The sequence below is a fragment of the Choloepus didactylus genome, chromosome 9, assembly GCF_015220235.1.
Source record: "Choloepus didactylus isolate mChoDid1 chromosome 9, mChoDid1.pri, whole genome shotgun sequence".
In the NCBI taxonomy this organism is placed as follows: Eukaryota; Metazoa; Chordata; class Mammalia; order Pilosa; family Megalonychidae; genus Choloepus; species Choloepus didactylus.
The window spans coordinates 20,757,707-20,783,250 of NC_051315.1; the positions used below are offsets into that span (position 1 = coordinate 20,757,707).

A 25,544-nucleotide genomic window follows, 5' to 3' on the forward strand; every position below is an offset into this window, starting at 1 on the left:
TTGTTTGATGATGGGTGAAGGCTCCTTGTACCTGGTTTATAAAGAAGAGATGGGATAACCACAGTCCTTGCTCACAAGTAATCATGCCCCTTTCTATATGCCAACAGAGAACCTGTGGAAAGGAGGTGAGCCAACTCATAGACATCTTCAGGGAGTCTTCCAGCATGTAAAATCTCAATCAATAACTAAGAACTGGAATATTCTTTGATGATTGCTAAACAATCGGTAATTAGCACCTTATGTCAAATGCCATTATATAATAGACCAGTGGGTTTTGAACCAGGTTTAGAGGATTCCAATGTACTAAAAACATCCTCAGGGGGCCCTTCAGCCAGCTTCAGGATGAATTTTTATGGATTTTTATGAAGGAATGATTCTAATGCTTAAAATATTAAAATTATTTCTTATCATCCTTACATACTATTGGTTATTTCATTCATTCATTCATCCATTCATCCATCCATTCATTAAACTGAGTACTGGGGAAATGAAGTGGAATACCACATAGACCCTTCCCCTCAAGTAGTTTATGGTTTTACGAACTGATGCAGTTTGAACTGATTTTAAAGTGAATCATTGCCCTATGTCCTCTTGTTAAGGCAATATAATCACAATCATTAGATCAAAACTTTTTGAGTGCTACAAATTCTAACGTTTCGCACATCTTTGACAAAGGAATCACAACATAAGGTAGTAGATGGTATTACCCTGGGTGAACTGAGAAAGGAAGATTTATAGTCACTCCAAACCAGGACCAATAGAAGAAGCAGAACACTGCTATTTTTCTTTGAGTGTATAAAAATTGTTTCATTTCCTACCTCTAGAGCTTTCAATCGCTCTAACAGCAATCTGGTCTTTTCTTTTCCATCATCTGTGCCACTGCTTTCACTCCTTGAATCCTCATCTACCACCATGTGGAGATCTTCCAAAGCATCTTTGTGTTTTCTCTCTTCCTCTGACAGTTCTTCCTGAAGCAAGAAAGAATTATTGTTTTCAATAATCTCCACTGAAAACTAAGCAAGAGTCTAAGGCCAAAAAGTTTGGAGTCCCCCTATTGCTTTAGCATTCTTTCTGGAGCTGAATTAAACAAATTCTGAGTTGGGATTATATTAATGAACAGTAGATATCTGTATTGAACCCCAGCAGGACAAAGCCACTGCATCACCACCCCTGAATGCAGATGTCCTCTGCCCAGCTGGAGAAGTGACCCAGCCAGCAAAGCCTTAAGTGGAGTCATGCAGTTAATCTAGTTTTATCTGCAAAATGGAATTCAGTTGTGCTCTAAACCAAAAAAAAAATCAACTGTGATACTTTGACTTCTGAATGGCTCAGCTCCTCAAAATGGGATCCCTAAAGTCACTGGACATGTGGGCATGCAGCCATTTAATGAATCTGGGGGAAAATAAAATAGCACAAAATATTGAAACAACAACCATTTCAGAATTTAAGCTAAAACCAATTAGTTCTTTCAGCTCAATGATGACACAGCTCTTAAGAACCTCCTTTAGTCTTTTTTCTAGCACTCCAGGATTTGGAGTCTAGCCTTGAGGAAGACATGGAATATTGTTGTCTTCCTTCCCTTTCAGAAGCTCCTCACTGAACCTTGTCTCTGGCAGTCTTTTGGAAGTTGAGAAGTGTTCATTTCAGCCTCATGATTGGCTCCTGATTTCTATGGATAAAGAAAAGTCAAGGGAATATAATATGAAAAAAATCCCATGCGTTTTGTACATATATCAGGACCCTCTGGTCACAGAGCCATATGACACCATTCTGGCACACTATTTAATTTAAGCCCAGCATTGCAGAAATCTTTGCCTTAATACAACCACCTGGGCTAAATTGGATTATCGATGATAAGAGACTTCTGTATATTTATTAATAAGCTAAAATCAGTTGTAAATATGGAAGCACAATAGATATGATTCTTACCCTCAAGCTACTTACACAAACTATTTAAGAATAACAGCATAAGAGGGGAAAAAAATTTCAAACTGTGTTCACCAAGGTGCTTTGGAGGTTCCAAAAATGTTTGATTTAAACTCCTTTTAGAAATAAATTAGGAAGTATGTTAAAAAAAAGTCATAATATATGATTTTATATATAAAATAAAACTGGAAACCACCAACCCACTGAATTGGGTCATGCTAATCTGTTTTGGGCAGACTTTCAGAATAAAATTTCTCCTGTGATCCGCCCCCACCCTCCACCACCCGCCTTGTGTATATATCTGAATGTCCTGTAAGTGTGCAGTTGATTGGGCAGGCGGTGGCCTGTTATGGCATCAGGCCTGGAAGTGTGGTCCCTCCACAGCAAGTGTGCACCAAGGCTGAATGACTGACAGGCAGGTTTCAGGTGCACATCCTCAGCTAGGACACAAATCCAGGCCTTGATATCATTTTATGGCTTTGAGTCTTTGCTTAAGGTTTGGCTGATTGTCAGACTTTCCTTTACATACTAAGGAATATGAAGTTTTTACATAGTGCTACCAATTCAGCTTTGAAGCAAAGAGGTACTTCTACTTCTCTTTCAAGATCTGGGATTGCTGAAATAAAACACTAAACTGGGATTATAGAGCAAGCTGTTTTTATAAATATTGTCATCTAAAACTACTTCTGTGTGAATTATTGTTTTACATCGCTCTCTCGGCAAGTTCTACTTATGTGTGTGTGTGACTGAGATATTAAGAATTAACAAATGATTATGATTACTGAATCATCATTTAGATGTTTTTCCTTCTATTTTGTAGAAGAGGCAGAAGTTAATACCTTAAATCACTGAAACATAACTAGTGTCACCGTTGTTTATCCCTTCTATTTTAATAGTTATTCTAGCCTAGTCTCAGCCTTGTATTTACTTACCAACCCCCCTGTTTGAATCCATAAAAGCTCTGAACTCCTTAGACTGGGAGACAAAGATTTTGGGGCCTAGAGGCCAACTGATCTCCTGCTGTGCAGGTAGTAAGCAGTAAATTCTTTCTCTCCTTGAAACCCCTGTGTCATGGATTAGCTGTTAGACACATTGGGCAGAGAACCCACCACTTTTGTTTGGTATTCATAAATTTAACAATTGTTAGATATTTTCCAGAGTTTCATGCTTTTGAAGTTGTTCATAATTTTAGGATATTATGAAAACAAAGAGGTTTTTTTTACCTCCTAGAAAAAAGAGTGTTCTATCAATTAGATCTTTAAGATGGTGAAAAATGTAATTTTATGTTCAATGAAATTAAATTACTAGTTTAAAAAACTATTTTAAAAATAATTGTGCTTTGTAAGATCTTGGAAACTTAAAGTATATGGGCAAATGTGTACAGGATGTGCTTTCAGGGGTGTAGTTTTGTCCTCGAGAATGTGTAGGACAAAGTGTAGGTGAATATGGAAAGTTGTGGAAGTTTGTGGAAGTGAATTTTGTTGTAGTCAGTGCTGACTAAAATTTGATAACCTTGTCTAAAACAATTAGCTTTGTAAATGGCTAGTTTTAGTGTGTAAGACAAGACCTGAACAGATATAGAAAATTCTAGAAAGGTTGTGAAAGTGAATTCTGTTTATCATAGTCAATGCTGAACAAAAATTTAACAGCCTTGTTATAATAGTTTCTAAGAACCTTTTGTGTCAAACTGTGTATTCATACAAAACTGGAGCTTAGTTTTCTCTGTTAAAATAATGCAGATTGTTGGGCTACTCTTAACAATAGGTTACAAATAGTTTTCTGTCTAGAAGATAAAGATTCTGTCATATCAGAATATCCTTGCTGATGTTTATGTTAAACATATTATCCTTTATTTTTAGAAGACTTTTCTTGTCACTTTAATTAAATAAGGAACCAAATATTGTTTCACAGTAAGCCATCTTCCTGTTTTGCACAGTGTTTCAAACTTGACAACTTTTGACATTTTGTCCTCCCCAAATTGAACTCTAAAAGATGTCTTTTATTTCAAACTGTTGCAAACGATTTGTTCTTTCATTGTAAAAGTGAGGTGATGTTACATAGGAAGTATTTGAGAAGTATTAGAATAATTAAACGGGATTTTCTATCCCTCTGTTAGCTAAATTTATGTGGGTGAAGTGTTACTCATATACTTAGCGACTGGATAAAATTCCTAAAGACTTGACAATGTTCTTCCTGTCTATGTTATATCCTGATACTGATATGCATGATGTTAGGCAAATGTATAATGTTGTCAATCATGATTTTAGTTATTCATAAAATAAAGTTGCAGATCATGGAAACAACCAAATTTACTTGTCAGCTACACTACTTTGCTCTAATGCATCTCTACTAATCAGCTATGTCATTACTTTATCTGCAACAAAAAGGGACTTTAAAAAACAAACAAGGCAAGTATATATATTATGTTCTACCTGTTAATTAACACAACCCTGATAAATGTGTAAAGATGAGACAGAAACAAACTGCTATGGTTTGTGGTTAATGACCCCAATATGAGTCAACTATCAAATGTTTTTATTTCTGAAAACAGCTTCATTTAGAAAATGCTTACAAGAAAATTAAGACCTATATTTTAATCTCTTACAGCAGTCACATTTATTTCTAAGCACTAACTGTTATTTCTAAATTCTGAGATACTTTGCACTTTGTGCATAACCTTGTAGTTCCCTGAGACTGGGAGCTAGAGCTCTCCAGCTCTGAAAGTCAGCATTTCTCCACATGGCAACTATTAGAGAAGCTGAATAAGACATCAGACTTCAATTAGAGATAAGAATGAAGCTGATCTGGTTAGGACTAAAACAGAATACAAGGTAAAAGATGATATTATCTGTATTTTTTAAGACCTTAACTTCTGTGTGAGACAAAAGGAAGAGATATTTACTTTGTCCAAAACTTAAATTTTCCGTGGCACACTATTTATTTTAACCTTTCTGGTCAGTTTACTTAAACTATGTGGTATAGAATCTAGAACAGGAAATAAGATCTTAGCATTCTGTAAAAGTTGATGCAACACCCTGATCATTTCAGAGTTTTGGGTATAAAATGAAAAAGTATTTCCAAGATCCCTTGAGGGATTAGGGAAAGCAAGCATGGAACTATTAAACTACCCCACCTGAGGAATTCCTGCTCTTCTTTTAAGCAATAGGGGCTCCAAATTTAATAAATCAAGTCCTTGATCTTAAGGCTTGCCCTTATGAAACTTACTTCTGTAATGGCAAAGTTAAGCCTATTTATTATTAATGCATAAGAGTCATCTCTAGAGAACCTCTTTGTTGCTGAAATATGGTCTCTCTCTCTCTCTCTCTCTCTCTCTCTCTCTCTCTCTTTCTCTCTCTCTCTCTCTCAGCCAAACTCTGCAAATAAACTCTCTCTTTCCCCACTATGTGGGGCATGACTTCCAGGGGTATAAAGCTCCCTGGCAACATGAGATATGTCTCTCAGGGATGAGCCTGGCCCTGGCATCGTGGGATTGGTTGACCAAAATGGGGAAAATAAATAAAGTTTCAATGGCTAAAAGATTCCAAATAGAGTCAAGAAGACATTCCGGAGATTACTCTTACGCAAATTTCATCCAGACATTACAAACTGCCACAGCATGCCAAGCCCCCAAGCAACAGTATTCCTGAAAACCTTAAGGAACACCCAGGTTCTATATAAAATCTATAAAAAGTTCTTTACTCAATTTACTTATTTTTATTTTTTTCAGAGAGTTAAAATCTCCAGATTGTTCCTATGCCAGTCAAGCACTGAAATCCAGAGGTACCAGTCTCTCCAAGAACAACCACCACTTTCATTTCTCTACCCCATAATGATGATGCTCCTTTTCAGCATGAAGAAGTTAGAATGGTTCTCACCCAGCTATCTCTCAAGATTGAGGAATGGACAAAAATAAAGGGGAGGAACTATAAGCGAGAAATTAAAAATTAACAAAGGATTACTGAACTATTAGATAGATGTTCTTCTTTCTATACAGACAAAAGTTAATACTTGCAATTACTGAACCTCAACTAGTCTCACACTTGTTTATACTTTCTATTACAATGGTTATTCTAGCCTAGTCTCAGCCCTGTGTATACTTACTGTTGTAATAGTAACAACTCCATTCCCTCTTGTTTGAATCCATAAAAATCCTGAACTCCTTAGACTTAAAGAGACAGATTTTGGGGCCTAGAGGCCATCTGATCTCCTGCTGTGCAAGGAGTAGTAAACTCTTTCTCTCTTTGAAACCCCAGTGTCATGGATTAGCTGTTATGCACCTCAGGCAAAGAATCCACTGCTTTCATCCGGTAACTTGTGTGTGTGTGTTTGTGTGTGTGTGTGTGTGTGTGTGTATGTGTGTGTTGAGGTTCTGTGTAAGAATCAGGATTCTTATGTAATTAAAGAAAACCAAAACAAAACAAAGAAAAGTCACTGTTTGTGGGTGGTGGACAGAAAACCAAAAGGCTTTAGCACCTGTCAGCTGTATTCCAATTTTACCATTTACCAGATTGGCATATGATTTGGGGAATGCTACTTAACTTGAAGAGTCTTTTTTTTTTTTTTGTCTTCTAACTATGGACATGAGGCTAATACCAATGCGTATCTACAAACACATGCTTACATATGTGCACATATATATACTTTCATACAAATACACATGTATTGTGTATATATGTGTGTATGTATGTATATACATATATATATATATATAGTGTGTAGGCACCATTTCTAAGTATTATATGAAGCAACTGAAAACAATTCAAGGTAACAGATTATATATGAGTTTTTAGATTACATTAAATACAAGGGTCATTTTATACAATTAAATGAAGTAGTTATCGATGAAGGCAGAAAAAGTGAAACATGATTTCATGGAAATGGAACTTAACGTACTCTTTGAAGGAGTGAAACAACTTGAATAGGTAGACAGGCATAAAGTGGAAGTTTTTGTCTAAGAAAAAATCAAAACAAACACTCCCCATCAGGAATGAGTTTTGTCTTTATTGGGTAACGCGGCAGCTTGGAACTGGGTATTCTTGAAAAACATGTTGTTAAATGTAATCCATTCCTGCAGATGTGAACCCATTGTAAACAGGACTTTTTGAAGAGGTGACTTCAGTTAAGGTATGGTCCAACACACTCAGTATGGGTCTTAATCCTATTACTGAAGGCCTTATAGGGGAGGCCACAGGAAGAGAGAAAGCCACAGGGAGCATCCAGCAGCTGGAAGTCAGTGAAACCTGGAAAAGAAAGGAGAAGCCAGGAGAGGCCTCCATGCGTATTTCCATGTGACAGAAGAGCCAAGGACCAAGGATCACTAGCAGCCAGCCCCAGCATGCCACAGTCTTCTAGGAGAAAGCACAGCCTTCACGATACCTTGATTTTGGACTTATCCTAGCCTCAAAACCATGAGCCAATAAATTTCTATTGTTTAAGCCAACCCCACTGCATGGGATTTGTTTGAACAGACAAGAAACAAAAACAGGTAACAAGGAAATCAGTTTGATTATAGTGTAGAAAACATTTTGAGAGACTAGTAATAGGATTGAAGAGTAAAAGAGAGAGAAAAATTCTTGTAAATGAGACAGAGAAATTCAGACACAATTCATTCATTCATTTATTCATCTAACAAACGTTTCTTGAGCATTGACTATTGGCCATTTGCTGCCCTGATTGTTGGAGATATGGCCGTAGGTAAGACAAAGTTTCTATATTCAATGAAGTTATATTCTAATGGTGGAAAACATGACAAACTCCAAAACCAATCAGTAGTTAATATAATTGTAGCTAGTGGTAAATGCTAGGTAGAAAATGAAGCAGCAACATGTGACTGAAAGTGGTGCATTTAGGAGCAAGTTAGATGTGGTGATATCATGCTAAGCCTGTCTGAGGAGATGGCCCTGTGAGCTGGGACCAAATGTTAAGAAGGAAGCAGCCATGAAAAGGTCTTGCAGAAAAGCATTCCAAACAGGGAGGATAGCAAAGCAAAATGCCTGGTACTGGGGCTAAGCCTCCCTTGCTGGTGGGATAGAGAGAGAGAAACTATGCAATGGAATATAGTGACTTTAAGAGGAAGAATTGTAGTATATGAGATAAGAGGGATAGAGCTAGACTACGGAGGGTTTTGCAAGCTGCGGAAAGGATTTGGATTTTATTCTAAGCATCGTGAAGAGGCATTGGAGCTTAATCCCATGGGATACACGGGCGTGTAAGCAGTTTGGATTTACATTTTAAAAGCATCATCCTGGAGAAATTAAGATGGTGGCTAGGTGAGACAGGGCAAAAAAACACCTCCATGAAAAACACTACATAAAAACCAGAAAGTGACCCAGAATACTGGTTACACTGATGCACCAGCTGGATGAGGTATGCTAGTTCCACAGAGGCTGTATACTTGGTGAAACCTGGAGCCTGCATTCTGAAACGAGTGAGTAAGCTGGCTGGAAGACCCGCGGCCGTGAGGCCATCTGGGGAAGCCAGGGTTTGGCGTTTGGAGACCGATGGGCTCTTTTAAAAAAAAAAAAGGGAACAACCCAGGAGCAGCTGCAGCTGCGATAGTGGGAACCACACAGTAAAACAAAGCAAGATGGGGCTGGGCAGGCCTCTTGGTGTCTGGCCTGGAAGATAAACCGCTGCAGATACCCTTGGGGCCAGGGGAATGGAGGGGAGAGCTGGAAGCAGAAAGAAACCCCACAGCTAGCAGCTGGCTCCCCGGAGGGCTGGATAAACTCCTGCCCGGGGCCATGCCCACAGCCCAGAGCCCCACCAGTTGTCCTGAAGCTGGGAAGGAGGAACTGTGCGAGGCGGGGTGTGTGGAGACGCCCCGTTCAGCCATCTTTGCATCAGGCTGAAAGCGCCCTGGCATGGCACGGCAGCCTGGGGCTTCCCTTGAAGGACGGCATGCACGGGTGATGTAGCACGGCATTCCCTCGGCAGAGGTCCTGGAGGATCGCGGCTGGGCTGGGGGACCTACTCGGAGAACCCAGGGACACTACACCAAGTCCGGTGGTTTGTGGGACAGTGAGAGAGAGGGTCTGGGGCTGAAATGAAATGAAGGCTTAGACTCTTGCAGCGGCCTTGAATCTCCAGGAACCTGGGGGATTTGAATATTAAAGCTGTTCTTCCTCCCTGGCCACCCGTACACATGCCCCACATTTAGGGCGGACGGCTCCAGCAACACACCCAAACTGAGTTCTCCAACTGAACCCCACAAGAATCATTTCCCCACACACCATGGGGACAAGATGGAGAACTGACTTGAGGGGTATAGGTGACTCACAGACGCCATCTGCTGGGTAGTTAGAGAAACTAACTAGAATAACGCCACCAAACTGTGTTTCTGAAAAATTAGATAGGTCTTTTTTTTTTACAACTTGAAAGAACCCTATCAAACAAAGAAAATGCCAAGAGGCCAAAAACAACAGAAAATCTTAATGCATATGATAAAACCACACGATACGGAGAATCCAAATCCAAACACACAAATCAAGACATCGGAAGAGACACAGTACCTCGCACAATTAATCAAAGAACTACAATTGAGGAACGAAAACATGGCAAAGGATTTAAAGGACATCAAGAAGACCATGGCCCAGGATATAAGTGCCATAAAGAAGACCCTAGAAGAGCATAAAGAAGACATTGCAAGAGTAAATTAAAAAACAGAAGATCTTATGGAAATAAAAGAAACTGTTGGCCAAATTAAAACCACTCTGGATGTTCACAATACAAGACTAGAAGAAGCTGAACAATGTCTCAGTGTCCTAGAAGTCCACAGAACAGAAAATGAAAGAACAAAAGGAAGAATGGAGAAAAAAATTGAAAAAATCGAAATGGATCTCAGGGATACGACAGATAAAATAAAACATCCCAACTTAAGACTCATTGGTGTCCCAGAAGGGGAAGAGAAGGGTAAAGGTCTAGAAAGAGTATTCAAAGAAATTGTTGGGGAAAACTTCCCAAATCTTCTACACAGTATAAATACACAAAGCATAAATGCCCAGCGAACTCCAAATAGAATAAATCCAAATAAACCCACTCTGAGACATACTCTGATCAGACTCTCAAATACTGAAGAGAAGGAGCAAGTTCTGAAAGCAGCAAGAGAAAAGCAATTCACCACATACAAAGGAAACAACATAAGACTAAGTTGTGACTACTCAGCAGCCACCATGGAGGTGAGAAGGCAGTGGCATGACATATTTAAAATCCTGAGAGAGAAAAATTTCCAACCAAGAATACTTTATCCAGCAAAGCTCTCCTTCAAATTTGAGGGAGAGCTTAATTTTTTCACAGACAAACAAATGCTGAGAGAGTTTGCCAATAAAAGACCTGCCCTACTTCAGATACTAAAGGGAGCCCTACCAACAGAGAAACAAAGAAAGGAGAAAGAGATATAGAGAATTTTAACAGACATATATAGAACCTTACATCCCAAATCACCAGGACACTCATTTTTCTCCAGTGATCATGGATCTTTCTCCAGAAGGGACCATAAGCTGGGACATAAAACAAGCCTCAAGAAATTAAAAAAAAAAAAATTTGAATATACTCAAAGCACATTCTCCAACCACAATGGAATACAAATAGAAATCAATAATTTTTGAATTGTAACTCCACTATTTACTTCCTACATGATATAAAATACACAAACTCTAATGACAAATCAGTGATTTTGAACTCAATGTAAAACATGTAATTTTAGACAACTATATAAAGGTGGGGGAATGGAGGAGTATAGGAAGATAGTTTATTTGTCCTATTGAAGTGAAGGTGGTATCAAAGAAAAACAAGACTGACATGGATTTAAGAGGTTAATTTTAAGCCCCACAGTAAACACAAAGAAATTATCAGAGAATATAACCATAGAGATGAAAAGTAGAGTTTGGGTTAAGAGAAATGGGGGAAGGGGCAATGGGGAGTTAAGAAATGAGTGCAGGGTTGCTGTTTGAGGTGAAGGGAAATTTCTAGTAATGGATGGTGGGAAAGAGCATTACAACATTCTAAATGTGATTCATCCCACTAATGGAAGGCTAGGGAGGGGGGTGGAATGGGAAGATTTAGGCTGTATATATGTTTCCACAATTGGAAAAAAAAAAAAAAAGACAGTCTAAATAGATGACAATTTAATGCCAAGGATGAACTTGGATGGGATTGGAGGATGGAGGACAGGTGGCTCAAAGGGACACAGTTGAGACATAAGGAAAAGGAAATATAGAATGTAAGCTTCATATCATTGTTGAATCTCTTGTACTTCTTAGCTGCGCCTAATGGGATTGCATAAAAGAATGTTCTTGTTCATGGGAAGTGTATATGTGAATTATAGTGTATGTTCAAGGATGTGTGCAGCTTGCTCTCATATGTTCAGAAGACAGAGCAATAGATGATGGATGATAGCGAGGGAGGGAGGGGAAGAAATAGCAACGTGACAACACGTTAAAGTTGGTGGATTGAGCTATCGGGGGAGGGGGGTCAGGGTATGATGAATTCTGTGTATGGGGTTAGTATTGTTTTTGCAATTGTTTCTATAACTTTGAATTTATTGCAAAATAAATAAATAAATAAATTAAACAAACATAAAAGTGTCATCCTGGCTATTGCAATGGAGAATGGGCTGTGGGACCAGCTGGGACACCTTCATATAGGAAAGAATAAAAATCAGAAACTCTTTAAAGGTTTTTAATCAGGACTAACACCAAAGAAGTTCTTGTTCTGGTTGGTGTTCAGAAGCCCTGGATTCAAAGCCCAGCTTTTCTGTTTTTGTGCATAGCTGGGTAAGTCATTCAACATCTCTAGGCTTCAGTTTTTGCCAGATGTAAAATGAAGGGGCTGCACTAAATGTTCCTTCCAATGTAAAGTTCTAAGAATTCAGTTACACAGGACACATTTTTCAGGAAAATAAAAAGTGATCGATATACTCAGTGATAAGAGGGATGACAAGACAGCAGCAAAAGGACCACTGGATTTTGTAATAAGAAGGTTGTTTGTCAGAACTTGAGAGCTGTTTCCTAAAGTGCAGGGATAGTACCCAAATTGACAGTGGTTAAGCAGAAAGTGAGAGGAGATAAAATAGAGGCAATTTTCTTAGATGCGCATCTGAAAGTTTGGCAGGGAATGGAAGAAAATATGAAGAACTATAGCTGATGGGTATTGCAAGGCAAGTGCAAACCTTTTTGAAGATAGAGAAAACTGAGTCTTTTGAAGAACTAAAGAAAAGAGGGAACGCTAGCAGCAGAGGTGGGACTGTATGAAGACGAGATATGAGCTGAGAAGGCAGAAGATGAAGGGCACTGGTGGAAAAGTCAAAGTTTTAAAATATAATACCCTGCAAAATATCACTTTAAAGAGACCAAATTTCTCAGCTCTAATTTCTAAATCATTAGTCTCTAACTTGGATTCTTAAAGAACAGGGATTTTAACGCACGCATTATTTGGGAAATTCAAGAAACACCAGCAGCAAAGTGGGAGAAGTGCTTGAAAGAAGGAAAGGAAGCCACCAAGTTTCCATCAACTAATGAATGGATAAATAAATTTTAGTGTATGCATATAATGGAGTATTACTCAGCCATCAAAAGGAAGTTCTGATACATGTGACAACATGGATGAACCTTGAAGATACATTTTGAGTGAAATAAACCAGATACAACAGAACAAATATTGTGTTATTTCATTTATATGAGCTCCTTAGAATAAGTGAATTCAGAGAGAAAGAAAGTAGATAAGAGGTTATCGGGGACCCAATGGGGGGTGGTCTTGGAATTGGGGAATTATTGCTTAATGTGTATACAGTGTTTCTGTTTGGGGTGATGAAAAAGTTTCAGTAATGGAGGGTGGTGATGATAGCACAATGTAGTGGATGTAATTAATATCATTAAATTGTATGCTTGAAAGTGGCTAAAAGGGGAAATTTTGAGTTGCATATATGTTAACACAATAAAAAGTTGTATGATTTTTTTATTGTGGAATATAACATATTTACATAGAACTGATAACTTTCCAAGTGCAACTTAACAAGTAGTTAGAGAGTAAATATCAAAGAATGTTATGGGCTACAGTTCCAAAGTTTCAGTTATTTCTGTATTGTGAAATATACCATATATGCAAAAAGGTAATAAAATTGAAGCTTAATCCCATGGGATACACAGGAAATGGTGCAAAACACGTACCTTAGAATTATTTCCACCTGGGAGTGAGGGAGTTGGGATGTTTATACACCAACTCTGTAAGAGTTATTCATTGAGGGCAGATTCTGGATGTGAATTTCCTGGCACTTCTGGCCTGTCACAGGAAGTGAGGCTTTCAGCCATTCTGGCATTAAAGTGCCCCGGGGCACAAATACTGATAGTTGGAATTTATGGGAGCAGAGCACTCCCATAAATGGTTCCAGGTGTGGTGGCACTGCCGAGGTCAGCTATAGGTAAAGGACACTTGTGTTGTACCACCCCAGATAAAAAGCTACATCTCTAGGCTGCTCACAGACTAAAGCATGTTTCCTCATGCTTTACCTTCTCAAATGCCCTGAAATAAATCTGAATTTATCCTTTCCTGCACTCTTGTCTCTTGAATCACTTTCCAGTGAGAGAGTTATAGTAGAATGTAATAATGAGAAAGAAGGTAGATGGTAATGACATATCTGAAGTGAGTAAAAGAGCAAAACAGAAATTTAAGTGGGAGAAAGAGGTGGTGGAGAGAAAGATCTGAGAGAGCTGGAAATATATGTTAACCCCATATACAGATCACAAACATCAGTTTTGGAATGGATAGCTATAAGATGTCATAAAAACACGACCACACTTTTAAAAATCAAGTTTATGTATCTGACCCAAACAAAATCAGAAATTTTAGTTCTTTTGAAAATTAATCACACAGTAAGAAGAGAGCAAGAGGGATGCCAGAAAAATGAGGCTCTCAATAAAATGTATCCACCTTATGAGCCTCTGAGACAGGAAACAAGAAAAATAAGCCAGGTCTACTGCCAAGGATGTCAAACTGTGAAGAGTATAAGTTGATTCCAAGGGTGACCTGTTTTTATTTTTATGGACTTTAATCAGCAGTAAATTCTATGAAAGTGAGGCCACCACACAGACAACTTTCACTCCCCACATATTTCATATATGGTTGAGACCATTAGCTTGTTTGCCTCAACAAATACCAGCCGGTACTCGGGAAGCTAAAGATTTAGAAGCTCGGTTCACATCCAAGGGTTTAAATCAAATTTTGCCTTGTAGGTACATAAAACAATCTTCAGACTTATAAGTTTCTCTAAGTGGTAACCAGGGTAATGATTCATCTTTGAGGGAGGCTACTTAATCTTTCGTTCTCAAGTAGTTAGCATCATCAGGCCTATGCAAAATAATCCCAATCAACAGAAAACACCAGGTTGCATCAGTCTAACTCAGACAGATGATAGTCTAGGGAGCTCAGTCAGTTCAAAGAGCAGTCAGCTTATGTCTTCTCTGATGGCCAGTTACAGTTCAGATACGAGTTGGTAGGCTTTAAAAAATAGCACACAGGAAAACCACCATAATACCCTTCCCCAATATATGTAAAGGTCTCTTATTCATCTTCAGATCTCTAGCTTTCCCCAGCCCAGCACAGAGCAGGACTCAATGAATGTTTCCCTGAATGAGTAATGAGTTAGTAAATACAATATCATTCAATGGCATTTAGTTAGCAAGTGATACTAGCTCTGAGCCCAGGCTTGTGAGGATAATTGAAAAATCCCACATTAGGATAGAGGGGAAAGGCAATGTGTATCAGATCTGGACAAACTTTGGGATTTCATTTGATAAGGGATAATGGCAGAATCAACCCCACTGACCTGTCTCTTTCTCTTGAGGCCCACCAAGTTCTATCTCCCAATCATCAAAAAGTCTCAATGTGGGGACAGCCTCATTTTTAACAAGCCTAAGACAAGTAGAAATAAGAAATTGACATTCCAGTCCTAGCTCTGTCACTAACCAGCTGTGTCATTTTAGTCAAGTCACATAAATTCTCTCTCAATTTCTTCACTGGTAAAACAAAATGCACAGAAATAGGCTAACTCAAGGGCCCCTTCTAGCTTTAAATTTCTATGACTTTGATCACCTGTGGCAGCCCGTGGCCTGAGCAAAACAGGCCTGCAGATCTTGGTTCACAGCAGTCTGCATGACCTAGGCAGCTAATGTTTAACCTATTGTCTTTGTAAGCCAGTAAAGAGAAAAAGGGTAAATAAACTGACCTTAAAATGTAACTTTATGGGAAGCAGGCAGGAGGTGAGAGGCTCTTAGTTTCACAAAAAGAGCAAAATGTAATTGTTCAAATGTTATGCTAGTTCTTCCTGCACTACCCCACAGGTCAGAGTGACCTGTTCCCGCATCTATGCTCCCCGCACCCTTAGGAATGCCTTTGTCTTAAACTCTTATAAATGGCTTGCTGTCCTCTTTGCATCACACGGTCGACTTCCCTGTGAATGTGATGCCTGCCAGGCCTGAAAGAGCCGTCATGATCTCTCCATGACTTCTCACCCTGTAAGTAAGCCCTGAATAAAAGTTTATGTATCAGAAAATGCTCGCTGTCTTCTTTGGCCTCTGGACTGGCATGGCCCTCATGGGCTGCGACATCACCTTTAAAACCTCATCTTTAGAGGATGAGAACTTGAACCATTACTGAAGTTCAGGGATTTCAACACACAATGCCATAACGGTTAGATCCGCCTAAAAGATCTGTGCCATGCCTAATAAAATCACTGTGCTTCTTTTCCACAAGTGTATTTCTTTTTTTTTTTTTCCTTAAAAGAACACCCTTTCTTTTTGCTGTCTACTTTTCTTGGGCCCTATGATATGCGCCATCTAGTCCAAGGTTTGCATTTAGCACACTGCATTCCCTGCCTATAAGAAATGAGAGGCCTGGTGAGTGACATTAATTGAGTGTTTACTGAAAAACGCTCAACACTTACTGGAAATCACATCTAGAATGCACCCTCCTTGAGGGTATTTGCTCATGAGAGGAATACTCCCAAGTCTTCTCTGGTTGGAAGGATTTACAAAGATAAAGAAAATTCACTCATCTCCCTATTACTATTATTATTATTGTTATTATTATTCACATGGATGTATGCTGATGATAATAATAGTTGCACCCTATTCCAGCTCCTTCATTATTTTTATGATGAAGACTGTCCTTATCTCTTAGTGCTATGCAGAAACAAACAAGCACTGTAAGTACTCACAGACATTTAACTTGAAGATGGCAAAATGAAACCAAGGGGATATTAAGAGACATCCAACTTTGGGAAGGTAGTCAGTTGCAGAGGTTAGAAATTAGAACAGAATTTCTTCTTTTTGAATATCCAAACCAGGTATTAAATCTCCCTACTAAATCACAGTAAAAACATGAAAAGCTATAATTCAGGACTGATCACATAAGGCAGAGACTGGGGTGGTGTCAGCACAAAATGTCAAGTTTTTGCCAGAACAGAGAAGGCATAATTAAGACAATTTAATATTTGTACAGCTACCTCATACAGACTATTTTACATGGTGCTCACAGCAACAGAGTCACAGGGCAAATATTCTGGACTGGGCTTTACAGATGTGGGAACAGGCTCAGATAAGGTTATTAACTGACCTGTTTAATTGCAAATGGCCAAGCCAGAACTTAAACACAGTTCTTCCAATTTCAAATGTCATGTTCTATCCACAGACTTAAGAGACCTCTTTCTCACTTTCGCTTGCCTATATAGCTCTATCCTTAACGGTACTTCTGTTTGAGAATCTGTGATCTTTATCCAGCTGTGCACCATGCTACTGACAGCATCTCTCCTAGGGCTCCCAGACCAAGCCTCCACTGCGTTGGTGATTTTATCAAGGATGTCAGCTCCAGCCTCTGATCACTATCAGCAGAAGAAGTTCAGCAAACCACTACCACTTCCATAGTTAACGATGATTCAGTTAGTTCAAAACATAAACACACACCATAATACAAGCAAAATGGAAATGGAGAGGCCAGCTGCCTGGCTGACAGCCACCCCAGTGAGCCCCGGTTGCTTCAGCTTCTGTGATTTATTTACTCATTTGTTTGCTGGTGGTGGGGAGGGTGCACAGAATATATTGTCACTTTAGATAGCACTTCAGCAAATACCATAACAACATTCCCAGGGATCGCTAGCAGCTTTTGTTCGCCACTAGCATACTAAATTTTAAAAGGGGAAGAATAGCATCAGATAAATCCCAGGATTTTAAAAGAACATCCCAATTTGTTTACAGTTTAACATTACTACTGTCAGGAAAAACATATAAAACTCCTCTTTTTCGTCCCTGGATTTGACTTACAAAGTGAACTAAGCACACAGTAAAATCCCCAAGATTAAATGTGTATGATGGATAAGAGAGGAAAGTGTTTTCTTTATGATTCTAATATGAACCCACGACCACTGGCGTATCAATCCACATCAACTCCACATTATTCTTCACTCAATACGCTACTCAATATTGCGGGCTGTCTTCCATATTGAACAGCTCTATGGAGTTACGTTAATAAATTTTCAGACGATGCTTTTATTGCCTGTTCCATCTATCAACAACATTTATTTCCTCAAAATAATTTTTATTCTAAAGGTGCTTTACTTAAAGGGAAATTCTTACTGTAGAACAGAATGGCCTGACAAAAATGAGCCCTAATTTCCATTAAAGACATGACCCAGGTGACTGGGCATCTAAGATTAGAAAGCGAATGTATGTCCTTCTAGCTCACGGATGGTTGTCTGCCTGCAACCTGGGTTTGAGAGAAAAAAAAATGTTCAGAATTTTACACAGATGGGGAGTTTCTGTGGTTAATGGTTACACTGAAATTCTTGGAGTCTGGAAGAAAATCATTCATAACAATGTCAAATTTTGCAATTCATTCACCCCTACCCCCTTTCTTTCTGAAAGAACCCACAGGACAGGAGGGACAGAGCACTTTTGAAGAGAAGCTGAGATTGCGGACTGAGAAATGGCCAAACCGAAATGAACTGGTAAGTCAGTTAATGGTTATTTTAATGGTAAGTGGGTAGCTGCGTTACTGCTATCTTTTGTATCTACAGCAGTCATATGTCCAAGATTCCAGGACAGAAATTTAATTTAAAATATACTTAAACAATTAAAATTTTTCTCTCTCTCACTGTCTCCATAAATACACATTGCCAGATAACTGATATGTACACATTTTTGTTTCAAAAAAATATGGTCAAAGCATTCTTTTTTTGGCAATGGCTGGCAGAGAAAAACGCATGTATCTTCTGAGTTTGTTCAACTGAACTGAATTGGGGGGCAATTTCTTCTGCTGAGGAAGAATCCCTTAAGCATTCAAATGATGGTGATGGTAATGGTGGTGATGATGATGATGATGTTAGTTCACATGAAGAAGAGAACTTGTCAATCTAAGTTCAGTAAACAGACATAGTATGCAACTCACCAGGTCCAAATTATAATATAAGAGGCTCACAGCAGAGATAACCTCCTACATATCATATCCCTATTGTCACACCTGCACAAACCCAGTAGGCACTCAATAAATGTCTCTCCGATACTGTCAAATTTGACGATGCTGATTGATGGCTGACATCATCCTTGTTTTACCTCTGATGACAGACTACAGCGTCATTGTGATAAGCTTCATGCTGGGCTACTTAAATAGTCCTAAGCACTTTCAATGAAAAACTTCTTTTAAGCAACTATTTTGCTATCGTAAGCATAAAGCAAAGAACCGATACAATATTTTCACAAAAGATAACAGCACCATTAAATTGATTTCCACGCCTAGAAAATGAGATTTTGTGTGCTTATCCTTTAACTGACACCACCACCACCACCACCACCACAGGTACCTCTCAGAGGAGCACATCAGCTTTGAAGCCATAAAGCTGTCTATCCTAAAACACCCTGGGAATTTCTAGAGACACAGAGACCCACTGCTAATCAAGGTACTCCTATCCCACCCTCCTCCTTCCTGGGGTTACCTTAAAGAAGAGCTCTAATGAGGTGCTTTAGTTGTACTTTTGAATGTCAAAGATGGATAATCTGGTTAGTTCTCTTGCGAGCTCATGTCAGAATAGAGAAAAACCTCACCTATTTGCACCTAATGGAACTTAAGAATAAAGCAGAATTTTCCAGCAGAATTTACATAATACCTGCTCTCTGTGGTTAGGCAAAACTCAGGGCATTGAGTACACCCCAACTGTCTGAGGAGTTCACTGAAGGAATTCCGCCAGAAATCTCGTGTCCTGGTGTGCTTTTTGATGTTAAAACTATTATTTTTATCCCTCGCCCCTGGAAATGGCAGGAAACTATCACTTGAAGTGCTTTTTTGTCATGGAGTGGGAAGCACATCCTGACAAGTCACTCACAGCCACGGTGGGAGTAGAGAAGAAAAGAGCAGGGTGAAGACACCTTGTTGCCCTGCCAAATGATTCATCTTGGTAAGAAAGGAAGGGAAATTTAGACAAGTTAGTGGAAATAAGTAAGATCCTAAAAGACAGACAATTAGAAAAGTCAGCATATAATAGGAAAAAGGCAATATAAAAGTGAATCTCAAACTTGGAGGTTCAAAAATGGACTAACATTTTCTTCGTGCAAAATCTCTGTGTATTTGAAGAATAATGAACTAGGCAAGTTGTGGTTCCTGGGTCAAATGGCTCTCTCAGAGAAGGTCTTCCAACCTAACCAAAAAGTAGTCTTCTAGATTCTACCAATTCCCACCTTAGGGCTAAGCAACCAGCTAAATCTTCTGTTGCCTCAGCGAGGGGCAAAAACAAAAACACAGAAAACAAACAAAAAAAAAACACAACTAACCACTAAGCTGGGCTCTGGTTCCAGGTACACCACTTATGGGCAGTGTAACCTTGGTAAAGCCACTTGACTTAACTGTGACATCCTTTCCCTATGTACAAAATACGGTGGTTGGATATCTGAGGGGCCTTTTAGCTCTTAGAGTCGGTGGCTTTGAGTTACCTAGGTCTTGCCTACGACCCCTCCTTCTGAACACCTAGGACTTGCCAACCAACCTGTTCATCCCCAGGGATGACTGACCCTTAAATGCCACATGACAACTCTTTCCTTAGTGTGCTGGTTTGAATGTGTTATGTCCCCCAGAAAAAGCCATATTCTTTGATGCAATCTTGTGGGGCAGACATAATAGTGGGGATTAAGTTGGAACGTTTGAATTAGGTTGTTTGCATGGAGATGCACCCCACCCAACTGTAGATGATAACTGATGGGATATTTCCATGGAGGCGTGGCCCCACCCATTCAGGGTGGGCCTTGATCAGTGGAGCCATATAAACGTGCTGACTCAAAGAGATGGAACTCAGTGCAGCTGAGTGACGTTTTGAAGAGGAGCAAGCTTGCTAAAGAGGAATGTCCTGGGAGAAAGCCATTTTGAAATCAGAACTTTGGAGCAGATGCCAGCCACGTGCCTTCCCAGCTAACAGAGGTTTTCCGGACGCCACTGGCCATCCTCCAGTGAAGGTACCCGATTACTGATGTGTTACCTTGGACACTTTATGGCCTTAAGACTGTAACTGTGTAGCCAAATAAACCCCCTTTTTATAAAAGCCAATCCATTTCTGGTGTTTTGCATTCCACAGCAATAGCAAACTAAAACACTTAGGAACTCATAGGTGGCTACCTCATGCATATCAATATACAATAAATAGCGGATAAACACAGCCTGCACTCCTGGCTACCCAATAAATTATGAGATTATCCAACCCTTTCTAAACAGTCCTGATCCCCAAGATACTGTATGGTCACTTTATAGATTCCTCCCATCATTAAATATACTAATTCTGAAGCTTTCTGGTTGTAACTCCTATCAAACGTTAAGGACACTGTCCAGCTTTTCCAGACTCTTTCAGCTCATCAATCTCAGCTGTTTATGTATGATTCAAGCCACTCCAGAAATGAGTTCTTTAAATGTAAAAGAGAAAAATAGGCCTCAATCTCAGGTAGCAGGCAACACGAACGAGGCCAAATTTAGGAATCTTGTGTTATTTTTATTATGTTCTTGGTTCGCTCCTACTTATGCAACTGAAATGCTTTTCCATATCCTGTAGAACCTTCCTACCAGCAGTGTTTCCTTCACACTTATGCTTCGTCAGACACCTCTACCCAGGCTCCCACACCACCCAGTAGGAGTGTCCGAATTGGGCCCACTCCAAGCTCCAGCCATTTTCCTGAGTGACTTGCTGACTTACCTGCTCCATGTCCTCATTTCTTCCCAAAAGAGACACCTCCTGCCTCTCCAGAAATTAACTCATTACAACCCACAGGCTGAACTCAGTTGACAGTGGGGTCCCCAAAGCCCTGAGGGGTTAAGCAGCTCCCCAAATATCACACAGCTTGTGAATGACATAGTCAGGATCCAACCCAGGCTGTTGGCCTCTAAAGCTGTGTTTACCCACAATCCTCTGCTGCCTCTCACCAGATTGCCCAGAATCCTCTGCTGCCTCTCGCCAGAGTACACAGAATCCTCTGCTGCCTCTCACCAGAGTGCCCACAATCCTCTACTGCCTCTCACCAGAGTGCCCACAATCCTCTGCTGCCTCTCACCAGAGTGCCCACAATCCTCTGCTGCCTCTCACCAGAGTGCCCACAATCCTCTACTGCCTCTCACCAGAGTGCCCACAATCCTCTGCTGCCTCTCACCAGAGTGCCCATAATCCTTGGCTGCCTTATACCAGAATGCCCATAAACCTCTCATCAGAATACCCATAATACTCTGCTATCTCTCACCAAAGTACCCAAAGGACCTAATAACCTTCACACGTATGTAAATCCCACTGTTCTTCAAGGACCAACTTAACTCATACCTTCTCCAAAGCTCAGCATGACTCTTAAACAGAGAGCCCTAGGGTGGCTACTCTGGGAGAGATATGCATGGTAGGTTAATTAAAACATGATGCCAGCCTCAGGAAACTTTAGCCTACTGAGTAAGAAAAGAGAAGAATACAGTTGAATCTAATGTCTTGTAGCCAAATGGTCCTTAGCCCAGGCTGTGCATTGGAATCACTTAGGGCGTTTTTAAAATTCCTTGTGCCCAGGCCACACCCCAGACCAATTAAATCAGAAACCCTGGGTTAGAACCAGGGCATCAGTATTTTTAAAAAACTCTCCAGAGGATTCCAAGGCAAAGTCAAATTTGAGAACCACTGGTGAAAAATGTAATCAGTGACATTTCTGAGGGATTACGAGGCTCAATCAGAGGATTCAAACCACTGCAGCCTCTGATGCCCTGTACAACCCTTGGAAAGAAAACTGCCTCTTTGAAAGTCAGTTTTTCACCTGTAAAGTGGACTGGAACTCCCTGGCCTTCCTATTTTTAAGAGTTAATGTTAGGATAAATGAGAGAATGTTATGAAAGCACCCTGTAAACTATGAAATGCACATTGATTATTATTATGACAATTTTCACTACTGGTACCCCAGTGATGATGTTCAAATGCTTAGAAAAACAAAGGTAATAAAAAATGCATAGAGAATAAAAAATTCCCTAACAGTAGGATTTGACAAAGTAAATCCAGCGACCCAAGAGAAATACAGACTTATTCAGAGAGTAAGACTACCTTTACAAGTTATTTTGTAAATGAAATAAAAAAAGCTATAGGAGAGTACCTGCAAATAGAATTGTTTTCAGACCGTCACTTATAAATACAGCACAAGCTCAGTAATTCAGACTAAGGGCTGGGCTTGTCCTAAATGGAAGGAAATGAGTTAACGATGATAATTATTAATTTAGTGTGGAAACAAAATTTATTAGGGGGTGGGGTTGGCAAGCCTACCAAAGAAAACACATTTGGAAAAACATGTATTTTGATCTATTTATAAAACGATGGAAATATCATGAATGAGATTCTCATTCAATTGAATAGATGAGGCAAAAATACAAGCCATTGCAAGGCCCCAATTCAATAAGCATATTCCAAAAGTCTCTTTGAACTTGCCCTTCTGACTTTGGGTGCATCCCCACAGAAAGCATGCAGAAAAAGGCAGCTGGGATCCCAAGCCAGGCCATGAGCAGTTATTTATGCTATTGGTAGTGCCAGTCTGAAGGTCGGGTCCTAATGATATGAAGACAAGTAGACAAAGAGCAGCAGCAGCTTTCTTCTCCCTCAGTAAGTGAATGGCACTTCGTGAACCATTGGAATGGTGGCTGTAAGCTGCGTTTGCCAGCCTTTTCCTCACTTCTGCATCCTGAATACTACCTCCTAAGGCCTCTCCCCTTGATATCTTTGTCCAATGTGAAGTCTGACCGGATTATTCCACGTAGAGGGCTAGGTGTTCCTAAGTTACGTATTTTCCCATCTCCTTTTCCTCCAAATCCCTCATCCTAAATATACCTTTTCTGAGATGACAGAGCAAAGTCCTCAGATTAGACTCATTCACACTAGTATGTGAATGACCCTCTTTTCTAACTTCTATCCTGTCTTCTCTTTTATCTTCTTAAATTTTTTCTCAAGCAGAATGACACTTTAATGGATGGAATTTCAGGGAAAAAAATCTAAGCGATAAAATATTGGTGGATGGGCAGAGAGATGATAGTTTGTGGGGTGGGAGAGGACACTGCCAACGAGGCCTGTCTGGCCTGAGACTCTGACCCTAACGTTAGCACTTCTGAGACATCCACACTTCTCATGCTTCCTTCATTTGCTCCAATTTCTAACCTTTAGTTTTATGATAGCTTCATGGCACTGGCCACTGAGGTAGGGTAGCGTGGAGCTGGGTAATGAGAAGAAGAGTTTAATTGTGCAAAGGGAAAGAATAGATGGGTTGACATCCTGGACTAACTATATAATAATAATAATAATAATAATAATAATAATAATAATACTTCTTGAATACTTAACTATCACGTGCTAAGCACCTCTTCATACATTATCTCCAATCGTTAACATGAAATCATGTCTGGAGAAGTGCGGTGAAACAGCAACCTTCAGTTTAGCCTCATTATACCCATTACAGAGAAGAATAAACAGATTCAAGTTGATTAAGTTGTTCAAGATGGCAAAACTAATTCAGTGAGGAAAACCAGATTCCCCTTCGAGGTGTGTCTGACTCTGAAACTTTTTCTCACTGAAGTCTACCCCTTCTCACACTTCCCAACCACTACCCTCTGTATGTGTAGACTCTAGGAAGTGAAGGGCTGCTTATTCTTTTTAAATGATCCAGAATTTCTACTTTCCTTTCTTCAGATCATTTCTTCCCCTTATTAGTCTAAATTAGCTTTCATATAGGGTAAAGAAATACTGAGCAATGAGTACACATATATTTGAAGAAATGACTTACAGAGAGAATAAGGTGTGTTCAGTGAACTTCTCCACTGTCCTCAGGGTCTGGGGAGTTTAGAAACCCTGGAGCATGGGGGAGAGGGGATGGCACAAACCCTTCACCCTTGGACACCAGCGCAGGTGACTCAGGCCTTAGGAGACTTAAGATTAGGTAACCTCTCCTCTCAGGCAATAATGGATGAAGGAACCATAATGGAACTTCCATTGACGCCATGCCCTGTAGGTCAAACTTCCTTATGAAGCCACTCCTCATAGAGTAGGCTAGAAAAGATCATGGAGATCCTGGTGGTGACTGGTTAGTGATCATAGCCACATATTAGAATCACTGGAGGACTTCTGGAACCACACTGAGGTGCAGGCTGAGTCACTGGAGATTCTGTGGAATTCATCTAGGTTGGGGCCCAAGCCAATTAACACCTGAATTCTTCAAAGGCTTAAATGCAGATACCAGACCTCTTGCTGGAGAGCTGTCCTTTCACCCTACACCAGGCGATTCCTCTTCATGGCCAAGCCATGCTCCTTGCACAAACTCAATACGGACAATATACATAGCTTATGGGTTATATAAACATACACACACACACACACACACACACACATGTATATATATGGACAATATAGCTTAAAGCTCACCATACAGGAGTTCTCAGTAATGAAAGTATATATATATTTTGCAGTAAGCACATTTTTACTTCTTTCTTAACTATTTTCTAATTCCAAAATTGTACATTTTCCCCCACTGACTACTTTATCTCCATTTCATAAAGCATTGATATGCCAAGTCCAAAACACGTAGCTTTGTAGCCTCCAGTGAGGTAAGAAAATTGGGTCGGAAGTGTAAGGATTGATATCTTCGTGATTTTGCTCTGTTCAAATTCATTTGTTTCCTAAGAGGAAGAAATAACTGATGTGCCGGGTTAATGATCTGAAGAGCCCAGAGTCTTTGCCCCCACTCTGCTCTCACTAAAGAGCAGCACATCTCGCAGTCTATCTACAGACCCTCCAGACCTGAGACACTGGGTAATTCCAAAATAAAGTCTGGCCCACTGTTGAGATGAGCTGGGGCTGCAACTCCTAGATGGGCAATGCCTGGCTCACCTGTAGGAAGGAAAGGCACGTTCCAGGGCACCATTTTATTCATAGGTTACATTCTATTTAACTGAGAGACAATATTCTGCTTTCACTTGGTAAGAGTTCACTTCTGGGTCTAACGGAAAAAGTATTCATGTCTGAGTGCAGAATTTAGGCAGAAATTGAGAACAAGAAGGTAGAGTCAGGACGAATTAAACCAGGGAATTTTAAGTTCCTGAGAAAA

The 25,544-nt window shown here is 39.8% G+C and overlaps 1 protein-coding gene across 10 annotated transcripts in view; it reads right to left on the reverse strand.

Annotated features, from left to right (window-relative positions):
- Window positions 1-25,544, reverse strand: part of NCKAP5 (NCK associated protein 5) — a 1,340,286-nt gene that overhangs the window by 302,646 nt on the left and 1,012,096 nt on the right. For all 10 annotated transcript variants that reach the window (XR_005218940.1, XR_005218939.1, XM_037850400.1 and 7 more), the window contains one exon: window positions 819-968. Coding sequence is in view for 8 of the 10 variants with exons in the window: in XM_037850400.1 (XP_037706328.1) it covers window positions 819-968 (150 nt within the window). In the remaining 2 variants the exon portion in view is untranslated. The remainder of the gene's footprint in view (window positions 1-818; window positions 969-25,544) is intronic.